Below are 21,278 nucleotides of genomic sequence, written 5' to 3'. Positions count from 1 at the left end.
AAGCCCACACCTTCTGTGCCTCCTGCATTGGCAGGCAGATTCCTTATCACTGAGTCACTGGGAAAGCCCATAGTACATAGAACGTGCTCAATAAATGTGGGATGGAGGTATAGATGCTTAAGCCTGTTCACATCCATTTGTTCCCTTGGGGAATTTTATATTCCTGTGTGCAGCAGACATGTAGCCAAGTATTAAAATAACAGTCACAGCCTCACTTCTGCTGGGTGGACTTGGAGAGGTTCTATAGCCTCTCTGAGCTGCTTATTCGACTACAAAGTAAAAACTGCCTCATAGATACGTTGTAAAAATTAAATGGAAAGTGGGGAGTATTCAAACAAAAGCTCACATGCAAATGTTCACAGCACCACTATTCACAACAGCCAAAATGTGGAAGCAAGCCATCAGCTGGTGAACGGACGTATAAAATGTGGAACATCCACACAATGGAATATTACTCAGCCATAAAATGGAGTGAAGTGACAACACATGCTGCAGCGCCACGAGAGAACCCTGAAAACATGGTGCTCAGTAAACAAAGCCAGACACAAAAGCCCAGATGCTGTGTGACTCCGCTTATATGAAACGTCCAGAATAAGTAAATCCAAACAGACAGAAAGCAGATCACTGGTTGCTGGGGACTGGGGGGAGAGAGGAATGAGAAGTGACTGCTAACATGCAAGGATGAAAACAGTCTGAAACTAGAGAGTGGTGAATGTGAATGTACTAAATGTCAGCCCTGTGAATGGACTAAATGTCGCTGAGACTGACCTCTTTCAAATGGTTAAAATGGTGAATTTTATCTTCTGTATATTGGACCACAGTGATTTTTTTTTTAATTCTTATGGGGAATGTTCAACTTAATAACCTTTCTAGAATTTCCAAAAAAATTAAATGGGAGAGAATAGATGATGTATGTACAGTTCCCAGACCTCGTGGGCATGCAATCCACGGTGGCTGTTTTCATAATGAACAGTAATTTGTTCTCCCTATAAAAACAGGCTATATCGAGTAAAGGAAAGCACCAATCTAATTTGTTCTCCAAATGTTCACAACAGTGGAATCTGTACAAGTTCAAAACATTTGACGTGGTCTTCCTTTTTACATCACGGTAAGATACACACGATACTGAGCACTGTTTTCACCATTTTAGCGTGCACGGGGCCGTGGCGTGAAGTGCACCAGTGTTGTACAGACACCACCACCACCCGCCCCCAGAACTCTTCCATCATGTCAGAGGTGTGCCATCTCATTCGGCTCCAGGTGTGTTCTGGTCCACAATGGAGCTGGGCAGAATTATCAACGTGGACTTTGCTCATCTGCAGATAAAAAAGGGAGAAAACAGGAGCAGGCTGTGGCCCCGGTGGTGAGAGCGTGGGAGGCGCTGAGACATGACAGGCCCCCGGGCCCTCATGCTGCTGCTGCCCGTCCTGCTGGGCTGGGCCGGCGGCCACCCCGTCCCCGGGACAAAGAGCTTCCGCAAGCTGCTGCTCATCTCCTTCGACGGGTTCCGCTGGGACTATGACCAGGACGTGGACACCCCCAACATGGACCGCCTGGCCCAGGAGGGCGTCAAGGCCAAGTACCTCACGCCGCCCTTCGTGACCATGACCTCCCCATCCCACTTCACCACCATCTCGGGTAAGCTCTGCCCCACAGCCAGGCCACTGTGCCGGCAGAAGCCTGGTGTCCACCACTCCCTGAAACAGAGAGCTGCTTCTCTGTCACCTCTGGGGAGACTGAGGCAGCCCACGCGACTTGGGATCACTCCTTGGAAGAAGTGCTAGCTTAGCCTGCTCAGGGATGCACAGGGTTGTCTGTAGAACCCATGGCCTGCAGACAGGATGGGGACCATGGCTGCAGCCTCCAAAGGCATCTCCCCGATGCCCCAGGCCCACCCTACCCTCCACCCTGCCTTTCATATCATGGCTGGTGATCCTGTATACAGTAAATCATTAAAAGACTTTTATTGAGAACAATAAAATATTAAAGCCTAAAGTAATCAGTTAGATCAGGTAGCTCCCCTGCTGAATGCTGGTGCACTGGAGGGACATGTGTGGTCTTTGAAGAGAAGTTAAATTTTGTCTTTCAAAGACCCAGAAGGTCCCCATGGCCTGACCCCTGACCCACTCTCATCTCTCTTCCCCTCACAAGCTTCCCTCCAGATCACAAAGGCCCCCTGCACGTGCCTCCAACCAGCCCCCACCTGCCTCGGGGTCTTGCCCAAGCTGGTCCCTCCAGCTCACCTGGAGCACGTGGGTCAATGGGAGAGACAGACATCAGAGAAGTAAACACACTGACAGATGTCATTACAAGTCAGAGAGGCACCCAGATGGAAGAGGACAGCCTCTCTGGGAGAAGACAGCAAGGGCAAATGGACTTGAAATCAGAGAGACAGGGAAGGGCTCTTGGAGGAAGGTGGCAGTTAAGCTGCCAGTGAAAGAGATGCTGGGGGACTTTTCTGGTCGTTCGGTGGCTAAGACTTAGTGCTCCCAAAGCAAAAGGCTTCAACCCCTCGTCAGGGACCTAGGTCTCACATGCTGCGACTAAGAGTTTGTATGCCGCAATTAGAGATCCTGCCTGCTGCAAGGAAGATCACAGATCCCACGTGTTTCCCTGGTGGTCCAGTGGTGGAAAGTTCGCCTGCCAATGCAGGAGACGCGGGTTCAGTCCCGGATCCAGGAAGATCCCCCAGGCCGCAGAGCAGCTAAGCCCATGCCCCACAACTGCTGAGCCTGTGCTCTAGAGGCAGGGAGCCGCAACTCCTGAGCCCACGTGCTGCCACCACTGAAGCCCGTGCGCCCCAGAGCCCGTGTGCCACCACAATGAGAAGCCTGCGTAGCAGTGAAGACTCAGCACAGCCAAACATAAAGAAACAGAAAGAAGCAGATCTCGGGAGTCTAGAGGAAGGACAGGTGTTCCAGGCAGAGGGAACAGCATGTACGAGGTCTCTGCAACAAGAAGGAACGTGATGGACCCGGAATGCCAGCTGCCACTGAGCAAGGAGACTCCAGTCTAAACGAGAGGCGGAGGAGGGGGCAGGCAGGATGCGGGCCCCCCCCCCTGTAACTAGACGAACAGCAGCTCCCGTTTCAAATATGAGCCTGCTGCCAGGCTCTGCGCCACAGGCTCTGCCTTGGGTATCTCCAGGACAACACTGCAAAGCAAGTGTTGTCCCCGACCCACACTGAGGAAACAACTCCACAAGGCTGAGTAACTGCTCAGCCACTTGGTCAGAAAGTGGGAAGGGAGAAGCCAGACGAGGGACCAGGGTGGCCCCGGACACACAGAACTGGCTCTGCTCGTTCTGAACTGGGAATCTGCAGACCCCTCTCGCAGGGCAGGGAGGGGTGCTAGTAAGGTGAAACTCACCCCCCCACACACACACACCCAGAAAATCACTTTTTGGGGTCCAAGGGCAGCTCTGGGAACCTCTGACATGATGGGCAAACTGTTGGTGACTTTTTGCGGGGACTTCCACCCAACTCTCAAAGGGACCCTTGAATCAGAAACTCGAAAAATAAAGCTGAGCAACCACTCAGAGGGAGATTTGCTGAGAGGGATTTTCCTACATGTAAACTCTTCCAGACGCAAGTCATTTGGGAACTATTAGCACCAGGAAGCAGGAACGAAAGAGCACTTTTCTCTACTTCCCAGCGGCATTAACTTCATAATACTTAAAAGATCTCCCATGGGCAGATTCTGGGTCCCTGAGTGCTGAGAATACAAGGGGCACAAAATATTGTAAGGCATGCTCACCTTTTACTGATCCCCAGAAGGCTTCTGATGAGATGATACATACGGTGAGAGCAAATTTTTTTAAATTACAAAATCACCCCCAACACTACTGCCAGCAGGAAATGGAAACCTTACAGCTTCAATGGAGGGTAATTTAGCAACATCTCATACATTACAAACACACAAACTTTCTTATTTGGTGATTCCACTTGTAGGGCTCTATCCTACCATTACTAATTTGCTTTGTGGAAAATCATACACATACAAAGTTATTCATTACATTAGTTTGCAACAGTGAAAGAAAGTAGAAACAACCTATCCATCCAGAGGGGAGTGTCTAAATGAAATACTGGACATGCATAGAATGGCATGCTCTGTCACCTTTAAAAGAAAAACTGAGAGGGGTTTCCCTGGTGGTCCAATGGTTGGGACTCTGCACTTCCACTACAAGGGGCGCAGGTTCAATCCCTGGTCGGGGAACTAAAGATCCCACAGGCTGTGCAGCACAGCCAAAAATATTTTTCTTTTTTTTTTTAAACTAAGAAAAACAGGAAGCTTTTTGTCCCTGGTAGGAAGTTATCTCCAAAATGGATTAAGTGACAAAAGCAAGATGCAAAGAATATGTGTAGCATGCATATTTGTATGCATATGTGTGTGTATATGTGCATATAGTTGCTTATAGATGCACAGAGAACCTCTAAAGAAATAAACAAGGAACTGGTAACACTGGTTCCTCCAGGAAGGGGACAGAGTGGAAGGGAAACTTTGGATTGTACATTCTGTGTACCTTTTAGATCTTGGACCATGTATATGTATTGCCTATAAAGTACTATAGGTCTATAGAGTGCCTATATACATAAACTCACCCCTTTATAGAAAAAAGCATGTTCTTCTGTCCTTCTTATTTATAACCAACCTGCCATTTATTGAGCTGGTCACTGCCTTAAAACAGGTTTTGAAGCCTCAGCACTATTGGCGTTTTGGACCAGATGGTTCTCTGTGGTGGGGACCATCCTATGCAGTGTGGGATGTTGGGCAGATCCCTGGTCTCCACCATCTAGGTGCCAGGAATGTCCCTTCCTTCTGTTGTGACAACCAAGAATGTCTCAGACATTGCCCAACACCCCCTGGGGGACAAATTGGCCCTCAGCTGAAAACCCCTGTCTTAAGTGACTGAACCACAACCTGGCTTACAAAAATGCTCAACAAGTACCACAATCGCCATATCCTTCGAGTCTCACAGCAGTGATGAGAAGTCAGAACAGGTGAGATATCCAAGGCCCATGAATGTACAAAGCTTTCCTGAGGTCCCACAGCAGACATTCTGCCGAGGGGCAGAGCAGGACTTGAACTCAGCCCTGGATGGTCCCAGACACTGGACCTCACTCCCTGCCTTTAGTATGCCTACAGCCGTCTGGTGTTCTTCCTTCTAATTAAGTGGTCATCCCAAACACCTGTGAAAGTTGCACATCCTTGGAGCTCCCAGGCAGCAGGGAGCCACCCCGAATATGATGTATTAATGACACAGAGGCCACCGGGGACCCAGCAAAAGCACCAGCATTTGTCTTCGTGAGCTGGGCTCAAGCCGACCTCTGTCTGACTCCAATGTGGAAAAGCATCATCCGTAATAGAGAAAATAATGGATAAAAATTGGTGCTGCCAGCACCCGAAGACCTCTTCAGATTCCAGGGGGTAGGCCTGACACAAAGTATGATGAAAGGGGCTCTCTGGGCCCAACGACTAATTAACTGGACTTCTTATGAACACCTCAGGGCCAGTTAACTCAGGAGAGGGGTGAGGAGACAATGCTGCTGTCCTGCTGCTCAGCTCAGCTGCACCAGGGGCTGCTCCCACAGGGGCTCCATGGAGCCCCAGGAGGCAAGCAACCACTCCTCCAAGCTTCCCAGACAGAGGCCAAGAGGTTAGGGGCCAGGCGGTCCCAGGCAGGGAGCACACGGCAGGGAGAGGCCGTGGCCCAGGCATAAGACGTAGCTGACTTGGCTGGTGAGGTCAGAACTCTGAGCAGCAGGGCCTCCTCGTGCCTGGGGGCTGTCAGATGTGCGGTATCTGGGCCCTCATCCCAGACTTAGGATTCCTCATTAGTTGTCCTGATGCTGGTGAAGAAAGTCTTGGAGAGTTTGTTAGGACTGTGTTCATCCTTTCAACTGACAAATACTGTTGGAACATCCCTGTGGAGCCGGGCGGTGTAGATGGCGGCCAGCTTCCCACTAACGGGTCTCCAGGGTCTGGCCATCTTTGTAGGGCTTGACACACAGCCTCGGGCTCCCGCCCGCTCTGCTTCCAGACCCCACACATCTTTTGGGAGGTTTCGCTTCCTTCTCGCTGCCACTCCACCAGGGTCAAGGACAAGGAGCCCCTTCCTTGGCGATCTTTCTGCCTCTGGGCTTCCTTTCTCGGGGAATCAGACGGGAGAGATTTGTTCTTACTGCCCGTGTGTCCCCCCCAAACCTTTCTCTACACCCCAACTCCTCTGTGGCTCCCATAAGAGGCTTAGTATGTGAAACCCCAAAGCCAAAAGCAGTCTCTGATTTCTCCACTTTCTCCCATGGGGTCCTTTCCTCGGGACATGGAAACAGAAATCCTGACTGCTTGAATGAAGGAAAGACTAAAGGAAAGAAGTTGTTTTTTTTTTTTTTTTATATTTATTTGACTGCGTCGGGTCTCAGTTGAAGCACATGGAATCTTTGATTCTCACTGAGGCATGCAGGATGTTTTGTGGCAGCATGCGAACTCTTGGATACAGTATGTGGGCCCTAGTTCCCTAACCAGGGATTGAACTCAGGCCCCTGAGCTGGGTGCATGGAGCCTTAGCCACTGGACCACTAGGAAAGTCCCAGGAGAGAGTATTTTAAAAATAAAGCTGACTATTAATTTAAAATATCCCACCTCATCATCACTCCACATCAGAAAATCTTTGCATCCTTACAAAGGGTATGTTTTTCCTCCAAGTATTTGCCCCCAGCACTGCCTACAAGTGGGACTTCTGGGCCGGATGGAGGCTCCTAAGACCTGGGTAACGTTCTCCCTCCAGCCCCGCAGGGCCAGGGCACTGGGCAGGGCTGCATGTTGATCAAGCTGTTTCCCTCTCTCATTCAAAGGGCTATTACGTCCTCCAAGGGTAGTTTTCTTCTTCCCATCTGGCTCCACCCTGCTCCTTTCATCACCCCCACCTCCTTGACCACACACACACACCCAGCAGTCTTGGCCACAGCACCTGACCGTTCCTTTAAATGGAATGCTGCATTGGTTTTCTGTGGCTGCATAACAGCCACACAAACTTAGCAGCTTAGGACAACACCCATTTATTTTCTCTCAGATCCCATGGTCAGGACTCTGAGCACGGTTGACTTTAGTCCTCTGCTCAGGGTCTCATGAGGCTGCAGTCGAGGTGCCAGCTGGGGTGGTCTCATCTGAGGCTCAGGGTCCTCTCCCAAGGTTATGCAATTGTTAGAAGACTTCCTTTCCCCGCAGCTGCAGAACCCGGGCAGCTTGCTTCTTCAAGGCCGGCAGGCGAGGATCTCCTCCAGAGTCTCTGCTAAGAGTGCACCTGCTGAGGTCAGGCCCAGCGAGGATAATCACCTCTGGATTAACTCAGAGTCAACTGGTTAGGGCCCTTAGTTATCTCTGCAAAATCCCTTCAACTTTTCCATGTCCACTGGTTAGAAGCCAGGTGCAGGTCCCACCCATGTGCAAGGGAAGGGAATTCTAACAATTGTGTATATCTGGGGCATCAATCCTGAGGCCGTCTTAATCCTGCCTATCATGATTAGGTCATGGGTGGGGCTCAAAAAGCCAGAGGGGGAGCATCGGTCCTTGTGGAAAGGTGACAGGTAATAGGGGATGGTGCCCCAGCATGGCCCCAGAAAACCCCAGAATCATGGTCCAATCCCTAAGGCTAAAGGGCACACTGACTGACCATGGAGGCTAGACTTCCCCAGGTCACAGTCTCCACAACTATAGGAGACCCTCTCTGTTGCTTAGATAAAGGTGGTGATGATGATTCTGAAGGAGGAAGACTGCTAATTTGTAAATACTTTTACTAATCTCCTAGGGCTGCCATAACAAAGCAGCACCAAACCATGCGGCTTAAAACAACAGAAATTCATTGTCTCATGGCTCTAGAGGCCAGAAGTTTGAAATCAAGGAGTCAGTAGAACAATAAAGCTATGGTTTTATGTACATATATGAGTTTTCATGTACATGAGTAGTCATGTACATATATGAGATGGACCATAAAGAAGGCTGAGAGCCAAAGAATTGATACTTTCAAACTGTGGTGCTGGAGAAGACTCTGGAGAGTCCCTTGGTCTGCTAGGAGATCAAACCAGTCAATCCTAAAGGGAATCAACCCTGAATATTCTTTGGAAGGACTGATGCTGAGCTGAAGTTCCAATATTTTGGCCACCTGATGCAAAGAGCCAACTCGCTAGGAATGACCCTGATGCTGGGAAAGGTTGAAGGCAAAAAAAGAAGGGGACGGTAGAGGATGAAGTGGTTAGATATAGCATCACCAACTCAATGAACATGAATTTGAGCAAACCGGGTGATAGTGAAGGGCAGGCATGCTGCAGCCCATAGGGTCACAAAGAGTTGGACACAATTTACAACCAGACAACAAACAAGAGCGATACTTTCTCTGAAAGCGGCAGGAATCCTTTGTGTCCTCCAAGCTTCTCGGGGTTTGCCAGTGATCTTTGGCATTCCTTGACATGTAGGTACATCCCTCCAGCCCTTCGTCCAGCCCAGGGGGTTCTTCTATGTCTCTGTCTTCACGTGGCCCATCTTATTAGGACACCAGTCACTTGGATTAGGGGCCCACCCTACTCTCTAACGACCTCACCTCTGCAATGATCCTGTTTCCAAATAAGGTCACATTCTGAAGCTCTGGGGGTTAGGACTCCAAAATATCTTTTTTGAGGAGCACAGTCCAAACCCATATTCCCAAGATGGACTCTCCCTGGACCCGTTTGCTTCTTCAGAACCAACCTCTGTGGCCAGGGGGATGGAATGATGCTAATCCCATGCTCACACCCAGGTCAGGGTGGGGAATGGCAAGCTTGACACAAACCATGTCACCCATGGGGGACTGATGGGTCTCCAGTGGAAAGTCAGGGACTGTCATCAGAGGGAGAAGCAACAGAAGGACTGGCATGAACCTCAGGGATCTACCACCCAGCCTGGGCCCCATGGTGTGGGGTTGTGGGATTGCAGTCGATGACCCAAGACTGAGTCCCAAGAAATCCCAACTCCGTCCATGGGTCGGTCCACAGGGCAGGAGTGCCCAGTGAATTCAGTGACCACACCTCCCAGCTCTGTCCCTCTGTGTCCCTGAACTCTGCCATAGTTTCCCTCAGACCTTGCTGAAATGAGAAGCCATTCTCTGGGGGCGAGCAGCTCATTCCGCTAGTTTAAATCACACAATTCCCCCTCTCTCTCCAGAAGCCTGTACTTACTGCTCCATCACTGGTAATGACAATGAACATTTTCTGCAATCTCAGTTTTTATTGCAAAGTGATTGAGGACCAGCAAGATTAAGTTATGCTGCTGAAACTAAGGAAATCCCGCCAAGCAAATAGTGGGTGGATAGGAAGTCTTATGGCAGCACATATTTCCTCTCCCAAGGAACTGACTGAAAATAAGAAGCTATCACCACCACATTTCAGATGAAAGCCACAATACTGTAATCTGACCATTTTAGATCTAGTCAAATGGACATGGCCTGGGGGTGAAAGAAGATTTTCTATAATGAGATGAAAGTGAGAAAGTGAAAGTGTTAGTTTCTCAGTCATGTATGACTCTTTGCGACCCCATAGACATTAACCCGCCAGACGACTCTGCCCATGGAATTCTCCAGGAAAGAATACTGGAGTGGGCAGCCATTCCCTTCTCCAGGGGATCTTTCTGACCCAAGGATCAAACCCAGGTCACCTGCATTGCAGGCAGATTCTTTGCTGTCTGAACCACAAGGAATGAAGGTCTAAAATAAAGCAAGTGAGCTCCTCACAGTTCCACATTTCCTCTTTTCTTGAAAGGACACTCAACAGCATTCTCAGGGCCTCTGGTGGCCAGAATAAAAAGTCTCTCTCAGTTTCAGAACCACCAAGGCAACCCCTAAACTGGAGCAACCACTTATGGCTTTGTCGAGTCTGTGCTGCACAATTTGAGGGGGTTGTTTTCATTACCATTCTGTGGGTGGAGCCCCCTGGAGGTGTGCAGGACACTGCTTGCACAAATGAGCAATCACATTCTATCCCAAAATCAACCTATAAGTAAATATTCCTCACTGATACTGCAGTCAATCCTGAGTCCACCTCTCCTTCACGAGACAAAGCAAAAAAGTGTGGCCAAAAGCACTTGGATGCTTTTTTTTTTTTTGGTGTGCCAAGTCTTTGCTGAGACATGTAGTTCTCTGCCCAGGGATCAAACCCAGGTCCTCTGCGTTGGTAGTGCAGAATCTTAACCACTGGATGACCAGGAAAGTCCTCACTTGGATGATCTTTAAGACTTGATCAGGGTTTCTCATTGTCCTGCTATTGATATTTGAGGCCAGATCACTGTCTTAGGGGGTGGCCTGTCCTGTGCATTGTAGAGGGTTTAGCAGCATCCCTGGCCTCTGCTCACTGCAGCATTCCTGTCCTAGTTGTGCCTGATGTTTCTTAGGAGGTAAAACAACCCCCCTAATTGAGAACCTGTGAACTAGAAGTGTAATATGCAAATCACATGTAAATCAGAGACCCGAAAGTCATATACATGATACTCTAGCCAGTGGACAAAAAAGACTGACTGAAAGAGGTAGGAGAGGTAGGGAAAGAGAAACGAAATCAAATTTCTGCTGCCGGTAACAACACAAGCCCAGCAGATGTTGGAAACCCAGTCAGATGATGACATAAACCTTCATCAGCTCCCATCCTGCTCCCCCGGAAACAACGCTCTGACGAAAATGTCCTGAAAGCCAGCAAAACCCACAAACATGAAGAAGCAAAGCAAAGAAAACCACAGACTGAGATAGAAAAGGTGTCCCTCCAACACCAGCCATTTCCACAAGAGGATGAAAATGGATTCATGGGGAAAAAACTAAAGATAAAGAATGGCTGGGAAAACAAGGCATTTCCTAACTTTTCATTGTGGAAATTTCCAACTTGCAGAAAAAGTAGAGAGAATTTCACAATGAAGCTCTGTGTACCTGGCACCAAGCTGCAAAAATGTGTCCACATTTCACCTCACCTGGCCTCCACTGTCCCCACCCAAGGCCCTTTCTTTCCTCGCTCCTTCTTTCCTTCCTTGAATCTTTTACAGCAAGTTTCAGACATCATGCCACTGCATGCATAACACATTGGCGTGCCATTCTATCCTAAGCATTTGGTTTGTATCTACAAAACTTCCACTTCATATTAAACAGATTTGACATGAATAAACTAGAATCCTTGCAGGTAGAGAAGAGATCTAATTGTCACCGTACAGTTTATCCTACTAGAGCTTCTCAAATTTAAACGTGTATATGAATCATCTAGGCTTCCCAGGTGGCTCAGGGGTAAAGAACACGCCTGCCAATTCAGGAGACACAGTTTCGATCCCTGGGTCAAGAAGACTCCCTGGAGAAGTAAATGGCAACCCACTCCAGTATTCTTGCCTGGGAAATCCCACAGACAGAGGAGCCTGGCAGGCTACAGCCCCTGGGTTCGCAAAGAGTCAGACACAACTTAGCAACTACACAGCAACAAGCTCCCAGGTGCTGCCAGCGCCGCAGATCCATGCGTCACCCAGAGGAAGGATTAACCCAAAACACCAGAGCAGTGAAACAAAAAACCATGACTGCTCGAGATCCCAAGGCTTTGAGTGAGAGAAGAAGCTGGGACCACTTGAGACTGAGGACCCAGGTGTATTGGTTTCCTGCAGCTGTTGCAACAAAGTACTATAAACTGGGTGGCTTAAAGAAACAGAAAGTCTGGAGGCCAGAAGTCCAAACTCAGGGTGCCAATGGGCCAGGCCCTCTCCAGAGGCTCTAAGGGAGAAGGTTTCCTTGCCTCTTCCACTTCTAATAGCTGTCTGCATTCCTGGGTGTGTGGCCACATCATTCCAATCTCTGCCTCTGTGGTCACATTGCCTCCTCCTTTTCTTTTTTTTTTTTTTTTTTGCCTCCTCCTTTTCTATCTGTGCCTTTTCTGCCTCTCATAAGGACACTTGCTTTTGCATTTAGAGCCTATGCAGATTGCTTTTGTTGTTCAGTCGCTAAGTCCTGCCCAACTCTTTTCAACACCATGGACTGTACCATACAGTCTTCCCTGTCCTTCGCTATCTCCTAGAGTTTGCTCAAACTCAAGTCCATTGAATCAGTGATGCCCTCCAACCATCTCATCCTCTGTCATCTCCTTCTCCTCCTGCCCTCAATCTTTCCCAGCATCAGGGTCTTTTCCAATGAGTTGGCTCTTCCCATCAGGTGGCCAAAGTATTGTAGCTTCAGCATCAGTCCTTTCAATGAATATTCAGGGTTGATTCCTTCAGAATTGGCTAGTTTGAGCTCTTTGCTGTCCAAGGGACTCTCAAGAGTCTTCTCCAGCACCACAACTTGAAAGCATCAACTTTTCAGTGCTCAGCCTTCTTTATAGTCCAACTCTCCCATCCATACGTGACTACTGGAAAAACCACAGCTTTGGCTATATAGACCTTTATTGACAAAGTAATATCTGTGCTTTTTAATAGGCTGTCTAGGTTTGCCATAGATTCCCTTTCAAGGAGCAAGCATCTTTTTAATTTTGTGGCTGCAGTTCACCGTCCGCAGTGATTTTGGAGCCCGAGAAAAGAAAATCTGCCACTCTTTCCACTTTTTACCTATCTACTTGCCATGAAGTGATGGGACCAGATGCCATGATCTCAGTTTTTTGAATCTCCTCATCTCAAAATCCTGAACTGAATTACATCTGCAGAAACTCTGTTCCCAAATAAGGCAACACTCATAGGTTCTGACGGAGAAGGCAATGGCACCCCACTTCAGTACTCTTGCCTGGAAAATCCCATGGACGGAGAAACCTGGTGGGCTGCAGTCCATGGGGTCGCTAAGGGTTGGACATGACTGAGCAACTTCACTTTCACTTTTCACTTTCATGCATTTGAGAAGGAAATGGCAATCAACTCCAGTGCTCTTGCCTGGAAAATCCCAGGGACTGGGGAGCCTGGTGGGCTGCCGTCTATGGGGTCGCACAGAGTCGGACACGACTGATGCGACTTAGCAGCAGCAGCAGCAGCATAGGTTCTAAGAATAAGAATATGGACATATCCTTGAGGAGGGGTGGGGGGCACCATTCAGGCCACTCCACCAGTAAGAAGGGAAAATTAATTGAGAAAAAATGCAGAACAGAGGACAGATCCCGTTTCTGTGACAGTGGCCAGTAAGGCAGGTCAAGGGTAGAACTGGGTGCTAACAGGGTTCCCAGATGAAACGCAAGTGCAGCTGTCCGCTTCCAGCTTCTTGAAGAGAGAATGTTTCTGTTTCTGATAGAGGATTAAAAGAAGAGGTGGGGAGTGAGAAAGCTGTTCTCTGCTGGCCTAGTTCCTGAGGAATGGTGCATCTGCCTTCGGGCCATTCTCAAGTCCTGTTCAGGGATAGAATGATTTATTGATGGTCATAATTAAAAAGCAATGCCAAAAAAAGAAACAGTCAGCACTTTTCATCTGCAGTTTCACATGAGAAAGAGCAGTTTACTAAAATAGACGCTAGAGTCTTACTTCCCTGTCCAGAAAAGGGCTGCCATTGTGGGGTGCCTTGCTGGGGTCAAGCCTCATGACTGTAGCAGGAGTTGATGAGGTTTTAAATTTCGAATGGTACACTGAGCCACCCGTTCTCATCCCCAGCACTTTTATTACAGGTCCAGTGGATCATCCATGTGGCACTCTGGGTTTGTAGACTTGGGGAGAATGTAGTTTTGAGCCCCACTGAGGGCTGTTTATCCGCCAGTGTCTTGGCTGTAGGTCTGACTGAGCTTGTCTGCTCCAGACTGGAGCACTGGGTTGATTTAAGGTGGTTGGTTGACTTCATTTAAAGGCTGTTCTTCCTCATTGATTTCACATCAGCTGGTTAAGAAGACCTTTCTTCTTTGGTTTGGGGAATGTGAACTTAACGAAACACTGGACCCCACGAATTGGGAGGAAAATGAAGATATGTTTATAGCTTAATATGGTAGGTTGGTTCAAAGGAATTACTGACTGATACACAGTAGGTCCTTAGAGTGAAAGTTGCTCAGTTGTGTCCGACTCTATGCAACCCAATGGATTATACAGTCCATGGAATTCTCCAGGCCAGAATACTGCAGTGGGTAGCCTTTCCCTTTTCCAAGGGATATTCCCAACCCAGGGATTGAACCCAGGTCTCCCACATTGCAGGCGAATTCTTTACCAGCTGAGCCACAAGGAAAGCCCAAGAATACTGGAGTGGGTAGCCTATCCCTTCTCCAGGGGAATCTTCCCTATCCAGGAATCAAACCAGGGTCTCCTGCATTGCAGGCAGATTCTTTACCAACTGAGTGATCCAGGGAAGCCCAGTAGGTCCTTAAAATGTTGTTAAATAAATGAATGCATGACAAAGTGTATCTATGCCCATATAATCTATTGACAGATAGTTACTATTGCACCCGAAAAGTTGTGGTAGGAATTGAGCAAACGTTTGGGGGCATGCATATATGACGAATCCCTTCAGTTGTGTCAGACTCTTTGCAACTGTAGCCTGCCAGTCTCCTCTGTCCAGGGCATTCTCCAGGCAAGAATACTGGAGTGGGTTGCCATGCCCTCCTCTAGGGGATTTTCCTGACCCAGGTATTGAACCCACGTCTCTTATGTCTCCTGCAATGGCAGGAGGGTTCTTCACCACTAGCGCCACCTGGGAAGCCTCTTGGGAGCAGGGGGATGCTCTTATTGAATATATTAAGTTATGCGTTTTATTTTAATTCCACTAAAGGTTTATTTTATAGGCTTATTTAATGATTTTAACTATTCTTTATAGGCTTATTTTCATCCCTCTACAGTAATTTTTTTCCCAAATTGAGTTTGGACTAAATCAAGGTCTGCTTCCTACTTGTTCAGTTAGTGCTGGCCGTCTACTATTGGGGCAGAGGGTGGGAGGGAATTTGTTCGATTAAATCGAACAAACATTTGTTGAATGCCTACTATGGGCAAAGGTCTACACTTTGTGCCAGGGAGACACCAAAATCAATGAGGCACAGCCCTACTCTCAACCACATCAGGAAGTAACAGAAATCCATTCACACTAGCACAAGGAAAAGGACCGCAAGGCAAGGCTCTTCAGAGGCAAACTCACGATCATGGGAACCAAATGCGAGGCAACTGGGGAATAGAAGCTGCAGTTATAGAGACCAAACTTCCTCCTCTGGCTCTCGGAAGCCCTGTGGTCTCTCTTATCTGCCCCGTGGGCTTTCTTGTCTCTGCTTCCCTCACTCGTGACCACTTTTCTCTTTTCACTCCTGGTTCATTGTGGGAGACAGCAGAGCCTACCACCAGCTGATTAGTTATTGTGTCTTTTGGTTCAAATTTTAAGAAAGAGAGAATTGGGTTTCTGGCCAACCAACTGAACAAAGGGAGACTTGGGACAAACATGGCATACCTAGACATATCTGTTAGCAGGGCCTATTAGTAGAGGAATTCCAAGGGAAAAAAAAAAAAAAAAAGCTGTGAGTATTAGAAGCACCCAGAACACATTCTATTTTTAACTCTCTCCCGCCCCCTAGAGTATAAATACCATGAGACAGTCTACCACAGTACTTGGTTCAAAATATCTGAGAAGGGGAGAATTCAACTCTGGTTTCCTAAACCATATTTGAGAAATAAATACACATTAGTCCCAGAGAACCAGGGGAAGGAGCTGAATCTAGCTGGGTTTGCTCCCAGACCTGAAACGCTCAGCACCTTGCCATAACTGATACAGTGTGGGAGTCTGCATTGTACCCTAATTAAAGTGTAATTAGCAAGCAGCAGGAATCCCATTCACTAGAAGAGCTCATCCTACTTCCTGTTTCACTTGCATAATTACCCTCCTCGCCAGACACTGAAATGACAGTGATGACAGACTCTCAGAGTGATGGAGCCTGGAAGGCCCTTGGAAACCATTAACCCCACTGGTTCTACAGACAGGAAAACTGAGGTCCGGAGAGAGATCAAGGGCTAAAGCCCAGCCATCCGCCCCACACACACACTCCGCTTGTGCAGCATCATGTGAAACCAGCAGGCTCTGGAAGTCTAAGCACAGATAACTGCGTTTATTGCCTTCACGCAGTAGTCCCAGCCAGGTCCTCCCAATTGTCTCCAGAGAATGTATTGCACGCTCATTCACTCTATCATATCCAATTCTGTGGCCCCATGGACTGTAGCCTGCCAGACTCCTCTGCCCATGGGAGTCTCCAGGCAAGAATACTGGAGTGGGTTGCCATTTCCTACTCCAGGGGATCTTCCCAATCCAGGGATCGAACCTGTGTCTCTTGCATCTCCTGCATTGTCAGGCGGATTCTTTACAACTGTGACACCTGGGAAGCCCCAGAGTATAATGCAGAGAAAATGCAATTCAAGTAAAACCGTGCTGGCTGCTCCCAGCAGCGGCATGTTTCCTAGCTTCCCCTCTCTTCTGTCTCGTTTTGCTCCCATCCCAGAATTGGCCTTTGACAAGGATAAAGAGGTCTGAACAGCAAGAAGGAGGAACCGACAAGGCAATGGAAACCTCTGCTGGGTGATGAGTGGTCTCCGGCCACCGGTTGGGTTGCCTTTAAGTGTCAGGGTTGGGAATAACCCAAACACCACGGAGCCGATTCCTTTTGTACAATCACTGGAATGAGCCATGCCACAGAATGGAAGGGTCATGCTCCCCAAGCTCATTTTAGGTTAGTTGTTTGAAACTCAGGTAACATTATTTTGAGGGAGAAATGGATGCAATGACTGGTTAGCCTACTTAACTTACGTTATAATTGACTTCTGGGTCCCAGGGCATGGAAGCCAGAATGTGTAGGGTGCAGGAGGAGAAAGCTTCTGTGCCTGCAGTGTGTGTGTGCATGCTCAGTCGCTTTAGTCGTGTCTGACTCTCCGACTCTATGGACTCTAGCCCACCAGGTTCCTCTGCCCATGGGATTTTCCAGGCAAGAATACTGCAGTGGATTGCTACACTCTCCTCCAGGGGAATCTTCCTGACCCAGGGATCAACCCACGTCACTTGCATCTCCTGCACTGGCTTCCTCCAGTCCCTCCTCCCATGTCCTCCTAGTGGCTCTGAACACCCCCACCCCCACATTTCCCCAGACACCAGAGTGATCCAGGCTCTGAGGGCTCCCTGGTCCCTCAGGGAAGAGAGTGTGGGGCTACAGTCAACCCAGATTTTGGAGCAAGGGGCACCCCCACCCCCACATTTCCCCAGACACCAGAGTGATCCAGGGTCTGAGGGCTCCCTGGTCCCTTAGGGAAGAGGGTGTGGGGCTACAGTCAACCCAGAGTTTGGAGCAAGGGGCAGTCTGCTGGAATGAATCCACATGCCTGTGTGAAGGACTAACAGTCCCTGAACCAGTGGTTCCGACATGTCAGTGTGCACTCAAACCACCCAGAGAGGCTGTCAAAATGCAGACTCCTGGCCCCCACCCACAACTCTATATTCAGCAAGGATTAAAGTGGGGACCCAGGAATCTGTGTTTATAACAAGCAACTCAATTGATTCGAATGTTGATGGTAGTCAATACCATGGAGAAACACTAGAATGGGTGAAATGGTAGGCATTCGTAATTCCACGTGATTTGCTCTTTCCTGGGTGAAGAGAACAGGATTCAGGATATTATAGGCTTTTTTTAAAAAATAAAGGCAAAAGAGAGCTCCCTGGGTGTCTATGTCTGTGCTTCCATGTCGTCTGCTGCGATGACATAGCTCAGTCATCAGGAAGCTGTAACAAGAAGGCTCCTGATAGATTTCAGAAGGCTTCTGTTATTTATTTGTGAGGCTCCAAAGATTCTTGCCTATGCAACCTCTACCTGCTTCTAATAGAGTACTCTCACTCACAGTATTCACAGGCTGCAAAGCTCAACATTGTCAGGCATTCGGGAAATGCAATTCAGAACCACAGTGAGTTACTCACACCTGCTATACTGGACATAATCAAAAAGAGGAAAATAGCAAGTGTTGAACATTGCTAATGGGAAAGTAAAATGATGCAGCCACTGTGGAAAACAGCTTGGTGGTTCCTCAAAAAGTTAAACATAGAGTTACCGTATGACCTAGCAATTGTACTCCTAGGTATTTACCCAAGAGAATTGAGAGCAAGGACCCAAATGGAGACTTGTTCATGAATGTTCATAGCAGCATTATTCACAGCAGCCAGAAAGTAGAAACAACCCGAATGTGTACCAACTGATGGATGGATGAATAAACAAATTCTGGTCTATCCAGACAATGAAATATTATGCAGTCATTAAAAGGAATGGAGTATACGTCCATGCTACAACAGGGATGAAGCCAGGAAACATGAAGCTCAATGAAAGAAGTGAGACACAAAACACCACATACTGAATGAGTCCATTTCTATAAAATGTCCAGAATAAATAAATCCATAGAGATAGAAACCAGATTAGGGGCCACCAGGAGGTGTGGAGTGGAGCACTGCAGAGTGACTGCTAATAGGCAGGGTCCCTTTCTGGGGTGATGAAAATGTACTAGAACTAGAAAGAGGTCCTGGTTGCACAACATCATGAATGCACTAAATGCTGCAGAATTGTTCACTTTAAAATGTTAATGGTTAGTTTTATGTCACTGCTGCCAACGCTAAGTCATTTCAGTTGTGTCAGATTCTTTGCAATCCCATGGACTGTAACCTACCAGGCTCCTCTGTCCATGGGATTCTTCAGGCAAGAACACTGGAGTGGGTTGCCATGTTCTCCTCCAGGGGATCTTCCCGACCTGGGAAGAATTCCACCCCGGGATCAAATTCATGTCTCTTACATCTCCTGTATTGGCAGGTGGCTTCTTTACCACTAGTGTTTTATGTGAATTTTACCTGGGGGTAGGGGGAGCAGGGAGTTGTAATTAAACCTCACAGGTTCCACCCCCAGCTCTGTCACATGACCTTGAACAAACTCTGTGCCTCCATTCCCAGCAAAGAGTGAAAGCTCTAATCAGGGATATAATAGTTCGCACCTTGCAGGGCTATTGGGTGCTTCATATGAGCTAATGTTCCTAAAGTACTCTGAAAAAGTGTGTTGGTATATGGCATGATGGTGAATGTGTGTCATGATTCCTTCACACAGACCCTACCCTTGTCACACATGCAAACCAAGGCTTGTTCACGTGCACACAGCAAGTTCAGAAGCCAAGTCAGGAGGGGAACTCAGCTCTCATGGATTCAAAGTCCATGCTCTTCACCTGTCAACTTTCTGACCTGATCCCTGACCTGGAATCTTGACACCTCCAGGCCCGAGTCCCTAGCAGCAGCACAACTTATTTCTGGTGACCCCACGCCTGGCTGGCTGTCAGGCCGGCCTGCAAGGCAGAAACAATAAAGCCACAACTGTTGTGCTTCTTCCCCATAGAAAGCCTTGGCCTTGGCCACCCTAGGGGGACTTTACCCACCAGCAGTCTGGCAGTGACTCTGATCCAACAGAGAGCATTTCCTTCTCTGTGCCCATGACCCCAAGTCCCAGTCACAGACTGTCCTTCTTACTGTGGACATGGGAGGAATCATCGCTGTCTTATGATCAGCAGGGTTACCCAGAGGCTTCATCGTCCCAGGAGGAGAGGGGCATGGACCCTCAGCTCTCCCCTTGAAACTTTCAACCCCCCCTTTTAGACTGGCCCTCATGTGCAGTCCCCTTTTCCCTGGTACAAAGTAACATCACAGGGTTTTTTTTCCCATATCTGGTTCAGTCCCTATGTTTTCAACAACAACCTAGCTTACTCACATTCCCCAGTACCTGCCTTCCTCCCTTAAACAGAGAGAAATAAGTCTGCCTCCATCTACTGACAAGTCTAGAAACCCTTCCTGGGATTTCCCTGGCAGTTCAGTGGTTAAGACTCCATGCTTCCAATGCAGGGGGCATGGGTTCATTCCCTGGTCAGGGAACTAAGATCCCACATGCCATGTGGCCAAAAAAAAAAATTTTTTTTTTAAACAAACCAAAAAAATCAAATCCTTCCTGATTCCCTTGGTTCCCTCAGCCAAGCCTGTGGGAATCCTGGGAGAAACACTGAGATGTTTGCATGGACTCAAGCCCACTGGAAATTTCATATAAAATCAGGTCTTCACAAGCCAATGAGGAAAACCATCGCACAGGAAGTGTCCCAATCCCAGACTCTTAGCTTCTGGATGCAGAATAACCCGAGGAACTTGGCCTTCCTGTGCCCTGCTTCCCGCCTCCCTCATCAGCTTCCACAGCCAACACCAGCTTCCCCCAGGACTGAGGTTATGTTCCAGGAAGCAGATAAAATCTGGCAGGTCTGAGATATAATGACCTTTCCTTTGTGGCTGCCAACATTTGCACCCCAGAGAAACAAGTCTGAAGCCCACAGGGTCAGCCCTTGGATTAAGCAGGCCAACCAGAAGGATGTTGGGAAGAGCCATCTTAAGAACACGTGGACACCCCTGGCAGCAGCACTCACAGAACTTACCAATACTTTCCCTCCTTTATTCACTCCCAAGGTCGCTGGATCGAAGATCACGGAGTCATTCACAACATGATGTTTAACACAGAGACACTCTGGAAGTACTCCTTCAAGACCACACAGAACAAGACTGAGTGGTGGGACAATGGCGTTCTCCCCCTCTGGATCACAGCCCAGAGACAGGTATCGCCAGAAACCCTGGGCTGACTTCCTGGGACATCACCTCTCATTCCTAGGCATGTTGGGGGTGGGGGTAGGGGTAGAAACTGTGTGGTCTTAAGCAAGGGTCTTAATCTCTCTAAGCACCTGTTTCCCTAAATGTGGCACAGGCATTGTGATAATGTGCTCATTTAATGGAGTTGGTGTAAGGATTAAATACAATGTGTACTTTATGCATATCTCAGCAAGTTTTAGCTGTTATGGATGGATAAGTCCCCATGAGGGCAGAGTCGGCATGATCTCGACTGTACCTACAGCGTTCATAGGGTCTGGACCCAGCCACTCTTTAATAAATATCTCCTCTCTTGCCTCTGGCTTAGGCATGAAAGTCCTTAGGAGCGAAGCTGACCACTCAATTCATGAAAAGCTCTAAGGAGAACATTCCCTTGAAAGTATTACTATCCCAGCACCCATTCACTATTGCTCCAAAAAGGCAGAAATCAGTTGCACGTTGAACTCCAAGCCCCATGCCTATCACCAGCTTTGTGTTTCTCTGTGAGCTTCCAAAGTCATCACTCCAGAACAGATCCTCCTCCTCTTCCCCCAAGACACCAGCCTTGGCTCCAAGCTTCCCTAGTCCTGACCCTTCCTCTCTGTGCTCCCAGCCCACACTGTGCACTCTACACGGCCAAGGGGTGTGACTGCAGCAGCTCAGAACACAGGCTGTGGACTCTGAC

At 48.2% G+C, this 21,278-nt stretch overlaps 1 protein-coding gene across 1 annotated transcript in view; it reads left to right on the top strand.

The window, feature by feature from the left end:
• Nucleotides 1-1,388: 1,388 nt before the first annotated feature.
• Nucleotides 1,389-21,278, top strand: part of LOC110140839 (ectonucleotide pyrophosphatase/phosphodiesterase family member 7-like) — a 38,214-nt gene continuing 18,324 nt past the window's right edge. Inside the window, exons 1-2 of the mRNA XM_070461103.1 lie at nt 1,389-1,638; nt 20,420-20,565. Of these exons, the coding sequence (XP_070317204.1) occupies nt 1,389-1,638; nt 20,420-20,565 (396 nt within the window). The remainder of the gene's footprint in view (nt 1,639-20,419; nt 20,566-21,278) is intronic.

Source organism: Odocoileus virginianus, chromosome 33, assembly GCF_023699985.2.
Source record: "Odocoileus virginianus isolate 20LAN1187 ecotype Illinois chromosome 33, Ovbor_1.2, whole genome shotgun sequence".
Taxonomy (NCBI): Eukaryota; Metazoa; Chordata; class Mammalia; order Artiodactyla; family Cervidae; genus Odocoileus; species Odocoileus virginianus.
The sequence above is the reverse complement of the archived record's forward strand: the minus strand, read 5'-3'. Positions and strand labels throughout refer to the sequence as shown.